The sequence below is a fragment of the Mustela nigripes genome, chromosome 18, assembly GCF_022355385.1.
Source record: "Mustela nigripes isolate SB6536 chromosome 18, MUSNIG.SB6536, whole genome shotgun sequence".
Taxonomy (NCBI): Eukaryota; Metazoa; Chordata; class Mammalia; order Carnivora; family Mustelidae; genus Mustela; species Mustela nigripes.
In genome coordinates this window covers 22,748,322-22,761,719 of record NC_081574.1, presented here as the reverse complement: position 1 = coordinate 22,761,719, position 13,398 = coordinate 22,748,322, and the positions used below count along the sequence as shown (strand labels likewise).

The following is a 13,398-nucleotide window of genomic DNA, read 5'->3' as shown; positions in this document are numbered from 1 at the left end:
TACAGATATATTCAGAACATTCCATCCCAAAGCAACAGAATACACATTCTTCTCTAGTGCACATGGAACATTCTCCAGAATAGATCACATCCTGGGTCACAAGTCAGGTCTCAACCAGTACCAAAAGATTGGGATCATTCCCTGCATATTTTCAGACCACAATGCTCTGAAACTAGAACTCAATCACTAGAGGAAATTTGGAAAGAACCCAAATACATGGAGGCTAAAGAGCATCCTACTAAAGAATGAATGGGTCAACCAGGAAATTAAAGAAGAATTGAAAAAATTCATAGAAATAAATGATAATGAAAACACAACTGTTCAAAATCTGTGGGACACAGCAAAGGCAGTTTTGAGAGGAAAGTATATAGCGATACAAGCCTTTCTCAAGAAACAAAAAAGGTCTCAAGTACACAACCTAACCCTACACCTAAAGGAACTGGAAAAAGAACAGGAAGTTCTAGCAGGAGAAGAGAAATAATAAAATTCTAAGCAGAAATCAATGAAATAGAGACCAAAAGAACAGTAGAACAGATCAACAAAACTAGGAGCTGGTTCGCTGAAAGAATTAGTAAGATTGATAACCCCCAGCCAGACTTACCAAAAAAAAAAAAAAAGAGAGAGAAGGTCCCAAATAAAATCATGAATGAAAGAGGAGAGATCACAACCAACAGCAAAGAAATACAAACAATTATAAGAACATATCATGAGCAACTATATGCCAGCAAATTTGACAATCTGGAAGAAATGGATGCATGCCTAAAAACGTACAAACTACTAAAACTGAACCAGGAGGAAATAGAAAACCTGAACAGACCCATAACTAGTAAGGAGATTGAAGCAGTCATCAAAAATCTCCCAACAAACAAGAGCCTAGGGCCAGACAGCTTCCCAGGGGAATTCTACCAAACATTTAAAGAAGAATTAATACCTATTCTCCTGAAACTGTTCCAAAAAATAGAAATGGAAGGAAAACTTCCAAACTCATTTTATGAGGCCAGCATTACCTTGATCCCAAAACCAGACAAAGGCCCCATCAAAAAGGAAAATTACAGGCCAATATCCTTGATAAACACAGATGTGAAAATTCTCACCAAAATACTAGTCAATAGGATCCAATGGTACATTAAAAGGATTATTTACCACGACCAAGTGGGATTTATTCCTGGGCTGCAAGGTTGGTTCAACATCTGCAAATCAATTAATGTGATACAATACATTAATAAAAGAAAGAACAAGAACCATCTGATACTCTCAATAGATGCTAAAAAATCATTTCTTGATCAAAACTCTTCAAAGTATAGGGATAGAGGGTACATACCTCAATATCATCAAAACCATCTATGAAAAACCCACAGCAAGGATCATTTTTAATGGGGAAAAACTGAAAGCTTTCCCCCTGAGGTCAGGAACACAATAGTGTTCCTGCTATTCAACATAGTACTAGAAGTCCTAGCCTCAGCAATCAGACAACAAAAAGAAATAAAAGGCATCTGAATCAGCAAAGAAGAAGGCAAACTCTCACTCCTTGCAGATGATAAGACTTTATGTGGAAAATCCAAAAGACTCCACTCCAAAACTGCTAGAACTTGTACAGAAATTCAGGTATCAGGATATAAAATCAATGCACAGAAATAAGCTGTATTTCTTTACACCAACAGCAAGACAGAAGAAAAAGAAATTAAGGAGTCAATCCCATTTACAATTGCACCCAAAACCATAAGATACCTAGGAATAAACCTAACCAAAGAGGCAAAGAATCTGTACTCATAAAACTATAAGGTACTCATGAAACAAAGATAAAAAGAAATGGAAAAACGTTCCATGCTCATGGATTGGAAGAACAAATATTGTGAGAATGTCTATGCTACCTAGAGCAATCTACACATTTAATGCAATTCCTATCAAAATACCATCAATTTGTTTCAAAGAAATGGAATAAATAATCCCAAAATTTATATGGAACCAGAAAAGAAACTGAATAGCCAGAGGAATATTGAAAAAGAAAGCCAAAGTTGGCAGCATCACAATTCCAGACTTCAAGCTCTATTACAAAGCTGTCATCATCAGGACAGTACGGCACTGGCACAAAAACAGACATACAGATCAATGGAATAGAATAGAGAGCCCAGAAATAGACCCTCAACTCTATGGTCAACTAATATTCGACAAAGCAGGAAAGAATGTCTAATGGAAAAAAGACAGTCTCTTCAACAATGGTGTTGGGAAAATTGGACAGCCACATGCAAAAGAATGAAACTGGACCATTTCCTTACACCATACACAAAAATAGACTCAAAATGGATGAGAGACCTCATTGTGAGACAGGAATCCATCAAAATCCTTGAGGAGAACACAGGCAGCAACCTCTTCGACCTCAGCTGCAGCAACTTCTTCCTAGAAACATTGCCAAAGGCAAGGGAAGCAAGGGCAAAAATGAACTATTTGGACTTTACCAAGATCAAAAGATTTGCACAGCAAAGGAAACAGTCAACAAAACCAAAAGACAACTGACAGAATGGGAGAAGATATTTGCAAACGACATATCAGATAAAGAGCTAGTATCCAAAATCTATAAAGAACCGACCAAACTTAACACCCAAAGAACAAATAATCCAATCAAGAAATGGGCAGAGGACATGAACAGACATTTCTGCAAAGAAGACGTCCAGATGGCCAACAGACACATGAAAAAGTGCTCCACATCACTCGGCATCAGAGAAATACAAATCAAAACCACAATGAGATGCCACCTCACACCAGTCAGAATGGCTAAAATTAACAAGTCAGGAAACAACAGATGTTGGAGAGGATGTGGAGAAAGGGGAACACTTCTACACTGTTGGTGGGAATGCAAGCTGGTGCAGTCATTCTAGAAAACAGTATGGAGGTTCCTCAAAAAGCTGAAAGTAGAGCTACCCTGTGACCCAACAATCGCACTACTGGGTATTCACCCTAAAGATACAAATGTAGTGATCCAAAAGGGCACGTGCACCCAAATGTTTATAATAGCAATGTCCACAATAGTCAAACTATGGAAAGAACCTAGATGTCCATCAACAGATGAATGGATAAAGAGGAGGTGGAATATATACACAATGGAATACTATGCAGCCATCAAAAGAAATGAAATCTTGCCATTTGCAATAACGTGGATGGAACTAGAGGGTATTATGCTGAGTGAAATAAGTCAATCAGAGAAAGACAATTATCATATGATAGCCCTGATATGAGGAATTTGAGAGGCAGAGTGTGGGGTCTGGGAGGTAGGGAAGGAAAAAATGAAACAAGATGGGATTGGGAGGGAGACAAACCATAAAAGACTCTTAATCTTACAAAACAGACTGAGGGTTGCTGGGAGTGTGGGGGGTGGAGAGGGTGGTTGGGTTATGGACACTGGGGAGGGTATGTGATATGGTGAGTGCTATGAAGTGTGTAAGCCTGATGATTCACAGACCTGTTACCCCTGGGGCAAATAATACATTATATGTTAGCAAAAACAGTTCATAATAATAAAAAAAGGAATATGGTGCACTGTCAAGCAAGCATTGGGGATTCCATTTGATCTCCAAAGCCTAATCCAGGGACATTATTCTGATCTCTTTATAACGAGGACCTGGAGGGTCAGAGGGCAAGTTTACTGTCTGCTCACCTGATCACTAGAGGAGTTAATTTGGATTTAATATTCTTTCCTTTTAGGCATCACATTTAAAATATCAGTCAACCAAAATGTATAGAGAATTAACACCTGTTTACCCACCACCCAGAGTAACAACACTTGTACAAGTATAACTGAAGCTCTCCATGGCCCGCTCCGCAACCACACTTTCCTCTCCCCCTCACTCCAAGTGGGAACCATTATAGTAAATTATCTTATGTTCCTAATTTTTTCAAAGAAATAATATAGCCAAAGGGCATAGGAGGATAAGATATGTTATTTGAAAGTAAAATAGAAAAAAATATGGGATTACTTTTTCGATGTTGAATTCAATCCCGCAGGAGTAGATGCTTGCTCGGGATCCTGATTAACAAGGCAAGTCGGAAAGGAACAGCCGTCACCTAGACTACAATTAAAATTAAAACTTACAACTGAGCAGTAAACAAAACAATAGAGTGAAACTGTCACAATGGGATGTTTGGGAGAGCAGACCACAGTCATCTTTCAGACAAAACATGTCTATCAGACACTGGCTTCCACACGGCATGCTTAGGGAAACAATGCCTTAACCGACAATTGGCATCCACATAACAGTGCATCATAAAATAATTCTTTAAAGAACAGGAATTCCTATGCAGGATTACAGTTCTTCTGTCAGATTACTTTCACTGGTTTCCAACCTGAATGTTTTCACCACAAAGTACCTTGAAAAAATGGGTAGCAACCAGTACTTCTTTTCATCACCAAAAACTTGTCGCATGTTTTTACTGAAACCCAAGCTGAATCCATTCTTATCTGTTCCGTGTCGAAATACAGGACTTCTAAACGCCTCTACAAAAGACGACAGAGCAACCATATGAGTACAGAACATATCTAGTGACCCCCATACATAGAAATTACTGGAACTAAATGAGGGAACTCTAAAAATCGATGGCGAGCCTCTTGCGAATACTTATGTAACTATCAGTAGCTCTGCCACACAGACCGCCTATTCTGTTTTAAAATAATCAGATGATACGATTACATCTATTTTCCTTTTTAAAGAATCCTTTAACTATTACAGCAGCACAGTGCATTGCAAAAAAAAAAAAAAATTAGAAACACAAATAAGCAAATAAATTAAAACTTTAATGTCTTCTGGACCTTTTTAAGATAGGCGTGTGGATGGACAGATGAATGGATGGATGTAAAGATACACAAACCTACAGTTTCTTTAACCAATGAGACTGTACTGTACTGTACTGTACTTTTTACATCCTATATATTCTACAAATTCCTTTTTTCAGTCAATAAACTCCATTTTCCAATTTCATTTAAATTTTATCTCTTCCAAGCAACATTTTTTTCCAGCTGGCCAAAAATTTACTGGCTTATGGTGAAGTAAGATCTAGTGCAGAAGCAAACACTGTGTCTGGTTATACCGACTCTGCACGTGAAAGTTAAGGTTCAGAGAGGTTGTGAGGTGTGTCCAAGATCACACAGCAAATAAATGACAGAGTGGAACGTGAACAAGGTAAACAGTGTCCCTTCCATTATGCTACAAATGCTTCTTAAATAATGCTGAGAGACAAAGTCTAAACTTTTATTTGGGGAACATGAACAAACATAGAAGTATAATGATTTTCTTATCCATTATTTAAAAAAGAAAATTCTAAGAGTCAGGGTACTACAAAAAAATGCAACCATTGGGACGCCTGGGTGGCTCAGTTGTTTAAGCAGCTGCCTTCGGCTCAGGTCATGATCCCGGCGTCCTGGGATCGAGTCCCACATCAGGCTCCTTGCTCAGCGGGGAGCCTGCTTCTCCCTCTGCCTCTGCCTGCCATTCTGTCTGCCTGTGCTCGCTCTCTCCCCCCTCTCTCTCTGATAAATAAATAAAATCTTAAAAAAAAAATGCAACCATTTGCAAGATCCTTAGCATTTGTCACCCTGGGTTATATAGCTTTTAATATAATTATAGGACCATCTCATCCAAAGGAAGTCCTTTCAGTGTTACAAGTTAAATCTAGAAGTTCTCAGAAGTTAAATGCTTCTAGAAATAATTCATTTTCTTCTGATGAGCTATAATTTATCCAACATATAATTTTTTTAATTATAATTTTTATAATGTTATGTTAGTCACCATACTACATCGTTAGCCTCTGATGTAGAGTTCCATGAGTCATTGTTTGCATATCTGAAATCAGATACTTTGTCTAGAAATTACTGGAGTGTATTTGCTGTAGTAAGATTTCACCTGAACGTTAAAAATTAACATTCACTGACAATATACTATAATTAATCTTCACTACTGTAATCATGGTGTCTCTCAGCTTGAGGTGTCCTTTGAGATCATAGGATTTATTAGTCCTGGTTGCATTCCCAAACTCCTAATCTTAGTCTAGAAGATACTACTTGGCTTAGTCCCTACTTACTTCTCAAACCTCAATGCATATTTTTTGCTCTTTAGCTTTCTACGCTCTAGCCATGTAGATAGTGTTACAAATATTTCTAGCTCTTCTCCTGTAGGACTTACTTTTTTAAAACTGCAGTGAAAGGCACAGAATATAAAATTAACCATTTTATTAGTGGGCAAATCAGTGGCACATAGTACATTCACAATTCTGTGCAATTAATTACCAAGTTCCAAAATAATCACATCACCCCAGAAAAATCTCCATATCCATTCAGCAGTCTCCCCCTAGTCCCCCTTCCTCTCATCCTCTGAAAATGACCACTATGGATTTATTTAATCTGGATATTTCATATAACTGAAACTATATCATTAACCTGTTCAGATCAGCTTCTTACTTAGTGTGTTTTTGAAGTTCATGAATGTTGTAGTGTGCATCAGTATCTCAATTCATCTTAGGCTGAATAATATTCCATTGTCTAGAAAATAGCACATTTTTTTTTGTCCATTCATCTTTCATGGACATTTGGATTGTTTCCATCTTTGGACTATTGTGAAGAGTGCTGCTATGAACGCTGACTTATAAGTATCTCTTGGAGTCCCCGCTTTCAGTTATTTGGGGAATAGATCAAGGGGTGCAACTGCTGGGTCATATGATAATTTCATATTTAGCTTTTTGGGCAACAGCCACTGTTGTTGACAGTGGAGTCATCATTTTATATTTCTACCAGCCAAGTGTGAAGGTTCCAATTTCCCCATGTCTTCATCTATGCTTGATTTCTATTTTGTTGATTTGGGTGGGAAGTGGTAGTTCTGCTTTTGATTATCCTGCCCTAATGATTAATGATGTTGAGCTGGTTTTTATGTGCTTTTTGGCCAACTGTATATTTTCACTGGAGAAAGGTCTATTTAAATGTCTAGGCAGGGGCACCTGGGTGGCTGAGTCGGTTGAGTGTCCAACTCTTGGTTTTGGCTCAGGTTGTGATCTCAGTATACTGAGATCAAGCCCCAGGTTGGGCTCCACACTCAAGGAGCTTAGTCAGCTTGACAATCTCTCTCCTCTTGCTGCCACTCCCCTGCTTTCTATCTTCCTCAAATAAATACAATAAATAAATCTCAAAAAAAAAATAAATTCCTATTCAAATTCTTTGCCGATTTTTGAATTGGGCTGTTTGTCTTTTTCTTGTTGAGTTGTATGATTTCTTTTTATATTCTGAACACTGGATCCTTATCAGATAAATTATTTGTAAATATTATTCTCATTCTGTAGGTTGTCTTTTTACTTTTTCCACAATATCCTTCGATGAACACGTTTTTAAAATTTTAGGGAAGTCCAATCTATTTTTTTCTTTTGTTACTCATGCTTTTGGTATTATATCTAAGAATTCATTGCCATATTAAAGTCCTGAGGGCTTATCCCTATGTTTTCTTCTAAGAGTTTTACAGTTTTAGCATCATTTGTCAAAGAGACTATTATATTCTCCATTGAATGGTCTTGGTACTGTTTTGGAAAATCAACCTGCCAAGGGTTTATGGCTTATTTCTGGATTTTTCATTCTATCATCCTATTCCGTTGGTCTTTATCTGTCTTTGTGCCAGTACAACACTGTTTTGATCCCTGTAGCTTTGTAGTAAGTTTTGAAATCAGGAATGACTTGTTTGTTTTTTTTTTTTCGTGGATACTGCTTTGGCTATTTGGGGCACCAAGCAATTTCACATGAATCTGAGGATCATCTTTGTCATTTCTGCAATAAAGGCCACTGATATCGTAATCAGGATCCCACTGAGTCTACATCACTTTGGGTCATATTGCCATCTTATCAATACTAAGTCTTCCAATATATGAACATGGGAAGCCATCTGGTCCTGGGCTTTTCTTTGTTGGAAGATTTTTGATTACTGACTCAATCTCCTTCCTTGTTACAAGTCTGTTCAGGTTTGATTTTTTTTTTTTTTTTAAGATTATTTATGTGTGTGAGAGAGAGAAGAGGGAGTGACAGAGGGAGAGGGAGACAAGCAGGCTCCCCACTGAGCAGGGAGCGGGACTCCAACTCTGGGCTGAATCCCAGGACCCTGAGATCATGACCCGAGCCCAAACCAAGAGTCTGATGCTTAACCAACTGTGCCAACCCAGGCACCCCATGAACTTTTGTTTTTTAAATTCTCTATTTCTGTTATCTCCTTTCTAATCTTTATTATTTCCTACCATTTGCTGGCTTCAGATTTACTTTGCTGTTCTTTTTGTACTTCCTTAAGCTATAAAGTAATCGATTTGACCTACTTCTTTTTTAACGGAATCATTTATAGCTAGGTATACACTTCCACTGAACACTGTTGTAGCTGCGTCCTATCTCTGTAGGACTTTCGAACGTACTCTTTTTCCCCACCTGAGATGTTACAGTTTTTACCGTGACTGATTTCTTAGGTTTAATACTTGTTGCTTTGGTGAGCTCCTTCCTGACCACTATAACTAGGTTTCCTTCCACGGTTCCCAGTCCTTGATTCACAGCTCAGCAGCCCATTTGTTTCCCAGATAGCACTCTGCATTTTGCAATTACTTTTATGTTTGGTTATTGATTTTTTGTGTCCCTCACTAGACTATTTTGCCCTTGTTCACCACCGTATATACACAATGCTTTACACACAATGGACAGTCAATAAATATACAGAACAACTGCATTTGTAGGTGTCTAAGTCGCCACCCCACAAAACAGTATGTGAAATAAATATGATATTTACCACATCAGGACGGGTTGGCATTTAATCATATGGCAACTTTTGCTGAGTATCTATTTATGTCTTTAAAGTTCTGTTAACTACAATAATTGAATACTCACCTAATGTAGATTTATTTTTGCTGACTAGCCAACAATGATAGCCAAACAGAGAGGACAAGCTGACAGAAAACATAGCTGCAGCAAAGAATAAAAACATAATATGGAACTTGGCTTGAGTATCGGGTAGGCCATTCTATAAAGAAAGGAAGAAAATAAAATGTTTTGTCAAAGGGATAAATATTCCCTACTTTGTAAGAAAGAATTTTTTTTGCTCTACTTTTTTTTTTGAAATTTAGATATGGAGAAAGATACATGGCTTTATGTTAAAACTTTGAGGAAAAATGTATGATGTAAGATTAAAAATGTTTACTATTAATGAATACAGATATAAAAATATTAAAATTTGGGATATTTATTTTGTTTTTCATAACCGAGTCATAGAAAAATTATAGTAGTACATGTGTAAACTATAACATTAGGAAGCAAGATAAAAGGAACTATAAAATAAAATTTTTAATTTACTTCCTGAAAATGTTTTGTTAACACACTATAGCTTTACAAATGTTTAAATAGTTTTATTATAATGCCTGAAAATGAAGGTTAATTGGCACAATTAGTTACTATACTTATTGATGTTTTAACATTACTACAAACAACAGCATCAACTACAAGAACACATACAACGACACATCCACAATAATGCTTCAAGCTATTTTAAATAATAGCATCACAGGAAAGATCAACACTAGTGCATAACACTGATCTAAAACAAACCTTACAATATCCAGGTAACAAAACAGGCTTTCTCAAAGCAAAACCAGTTTTATTGTAGGTATTGTCCAAGGAGACCTGAACCCACACTAGAATGACAGGCTTGCACTACGGACACTTAGTAAAGCACCAGGGCTGCTAGCGGGTGTCCCCTTCTGATAGGAAGGTCATGCTACTTCAATATTCTCTGCTGCTCTCACTCATAGCTTCTGACAGCAGAATTCTCACAGTGACATCTGGACTGGTCATTCCTTTTCATACATATTTATGGTTTGGAACTAAAACCATCCCCAGGAATGAGAAGCAGTGAGGTAATATCCTTTCCGACTTTCATTAGGGATCATTCTTTGTGCTGGACACTGAGGTATTCCCGAATGTTAGCAGCAAGTCCATATACCTGTATAATTCTAGGGCTTGGCAAGGTAACTGGCACAGAAAGGCATTCAGTAAATCTTTAGTATTCAATGTGGTTCAAATCTGACCTAAATTATCTAGGAATTTAGAAAGTTCTTACCATAATAAAGGATAATTTAATAAAACAATGAAGAAATCCTGACCTGGGATAACCGTTTATTTGTCTGTTTGCTTTGTTTTGTTTTTTACCATTGTTTGGGGTCCACAAGGAGTATCTTTGGATATTTATAATAATTGATTTTAATTTTGTTTTGCTTACATTTAAAATATATATCCCAAAAAACAAATGAACTACTCAAAGCCTAACCAAACAATACCTAGTAACAACTCAGGATTTTATAGACACAATAGTTCGAAAACAGAGTCTTTATACACAAAAAGAAAACACTTCATTTTTTAAATACTGAAAAGAAAACTTCAAACATAGTCAATTCTCATTACTCACAGTGGCCATGTTCTAGAAAGGAGCCATGAACACTGAATTTGTAAATACGAACCACCGCCCCAGGGAAAATACAGGCTTAGGCTCCTATGAGCCTCTAGTCACAGCCGACCAATAACCAACCCTGTCTTACGTGTGCTTCTGCTAAAAAAAAAACCACCGTACTGACATCTTATTTAATATACATTGTTGATTCAGTACTTAGAGCCAACAAGCCGTGTAACTCGTGCCTGCTGGTAGCTTACCTAACTCATGTATTTTCTCCATAAGGTACACTACAGTCTTCTTCTGCTCAGGAACACCAGACAGCACTTCAGTGCTATGCATGGAGCCCATTTTAAATAGCAAAATCACCAACAAAAAGTACAAAAAAAAATGCAAAAAATGTGACCCTAAACAGACTGAAAAGCATGCTTGTTTATAGTAATGAGACACCAAGAAGAGCAAACAAGAAGGCAGTATGTGGTGGCCTTGTTTGATCTCAGCTGGGGACGTGCACTTGGGCGGGTCAAGTTTTTCCCACACTGTGCATGTCTGCAAAGGACCACAAAAACTCTGTGAGCACTGATTTGGGGATTCCAAATGTGTTTCAGCAAGTAAGAGAATTCACAAACACAGAATCTGTGAACAGTGAGGATTGACTACATATATAAATGAACTCTAGTCTATAAAATAAGTATCTGAAATAACTCAATTACTAAAAATCTATTATATATTTTTGTATACCCAGAAAAAAATCACCAAGGCATTGACTTACTGTCCAAAATTTGATAAAATACTGCAAGTCTGTAGCAGCAATAAAAAGGCAGTAGAGCAGAGAATAAGCCAAGAAAAGGAGGAAAAATTTATAATTTGAAAATCCGACACAATTGTTCACCCTGTTAACAAAACAAAAACAACTTTTCAGTGAGTTGTACACTTTCCACCTACAGTCTGCATATGCTCATATTTAACACAGTATTCGGTTTCCTCTCCTTTAAAATGTATTGGCATTCCTTTAAGCAAGACACTTAACATTTCTTTTCACATACAAACATTACAAAAATCCGTTTCACAAAAAAAGGAACTTGTGTTTAGCTTTTTAAGTTTGATATGTGATATTGCTTTAATCGACCATGAACCACATAACTATATTTCACGTCCAATTACGTAAATAGGCACATACCTAAAAACACAGAGCTGGTGTGAAAACTAATGAAGTCAGGCAGATAAAAATTTATTAAGTTCTTTGTTACCTTTGGATATGATTTTATTTTATTTTATTTATTTATTTGACAGAGAGAGAGATCACAAGTAAGCAGAGAGGCAGGCAGAGAGAGAGAGAGGAGGAAGCAGGCTCCCCGCCGAGCAGAGAACAGGATGCGGGGCTTGATCTCAGGACACTGAGATCATGACCTGAGCTGAAGGCAGAGGCTTAACCCACTGAGCCACCCAGGCGTCCCAGATATGATTTCTAACTATGATTGGGTAATTTAAAATCTTCCAGATTTCCCTAAATTAGATGAAATATCTTTGTAAACTACTTGAATGCCATCAGCATACTACTGAAACAACCAGATTATGCAGGGGACGTTTAAGAAAAAAAATAGGATTGAGAGCCAGACAGAGAGAGTCATAATGTGCATCTAACACTCAATAATCATGTGGCCTTGATCAAGCAAAATAGTCTATAGGGATTTCATTTTCCTTATCGCAAAACAAACAATCCAGACAGCTGGCTCTATATCCTTTGATTCTAAACAGGGAGATCTGTAATTCTCAGCTCTCACTCTAAAGTTATTATATTTTGGAGAAGGGGGAGTAAGAATTCAAACTATCATATCAAAAGGCATAAATACAAATATAACACACTTTACAGTCACACTTTTCTATCAAAAAAAATTTTTTTGCCTTTTGATAAAGACTACGAAATTTCAGGCTGAGCTTGTGCACGTGACGCAACATCTAAGTGGAAATGGCAGGTGTCTTCACGGCTGAGGTAATTGTGGTAACTGGCCTAATACGTCTACTGCATAAAACATACACATACTCCTCAAACTTCTTTGTCTTACTCTAATGTTAGCAAGGTAATCTCAGTCTCTATTGACTTTACTAATAAACTGAGACATTCTTCTTTTTAGATTTTTAAAGTGAAACAATGTACACATGAAAAATGTTTACTCAACCGTGCAAGATAAATGAGCTCCAGAAGTCTGCAGGACACTGCGCCCACTGTTAACAATAGTGTGCACTTAAAAATTTGCCTGTGCCCCTTTAACAAATAATACATTATACCTCAATTTAAAAAAAATTTGTGGAGAGAATAAGTGCCATGTAAGTGCGCCCACAAAAAAAAAAAAATTTTTAAATATATTATTTATTTATTTGACAGAGAGAGAGAGACGGCAAGAGAGGAAACTCAAGCAAAGGAGTGGAAGAGGAAGAAGCAAGATTCCCGCCAAGCAGGGAGACCAATGTAGGGCTAGATCCCAGGACCCTGGGATCATGACCTGAGCCAAAGGCAGATGCTTAATGAATGAGCCATCCAGGCGCCCCTAAAAAATTTTTTTAATTAAAAAAAATTGAAAAGGTAGACATTTATCTGGCTTATGAATAAACTGAAAATCTGGGAGAAAAAGAAAAGTGCCTGCATCATCTACCTCAAATAAATAAATAAATAAGGTAAAGGGACCAGGATTAGATTCAGTAACTTTGGAACGTAAGGGCATTTTATATGGCAAATAGGCTCATAAAGAAGGCAAAAACTGTAGGTATGTGTGATATGAAAACAGTGACGATTCTAATGTGAGTGCAAACCAGTTACTGAGGTTGCCTTCAGTGACATCTGAATGAAATAATGGCAAGAAATTAAACTACATAATTCCAAACAAGCCTAGGCTAAATGCATTCTGTCTCCAAAGGATACAGGATATTCCCTTCGCTTGCTTGGGTTGATTTCCAGAGGAGA

The 13,398-nt window shown here is 37.1% G+C and overlaps 1 protein-coding gene across 1 annotated transcript in view; it reads right to left on the bottom strand.

Moving 5' to 3' along the window:
• The window catches only part of ZDHHC2 (zinc finger DHHC-type palmitoyltransferase 2), a 72,567-nt gene that overhangs the window by 11,583 nt on the left and 47,586 nt on the right, over window positions 1–13,398 (bottom strand). Inside the window, exons 7-10 of the mRNA XM_059384173.1 lie at window positions 11,209–11,329; window positions 8,885–9,017; window positions 4,363–4,489; window positions 3,972–4,064 (exon numbers count right to left, since the gene is read on the bottom strand). Of these exons, the coding sequence (XP_059240156.1) occupies window positions 3,972–4,064; window positions 4,363–4,489; window positions 8,885–9,017; window positions 11,209–11,329 (474 nt within the window). The remainder of the gene's footprint in view (window positions 1–3,971; window positions 4,065–4,362; window positions 4,490–8,884; window positions 9,018–11,208; window positions 11,330–13,398) is intronic.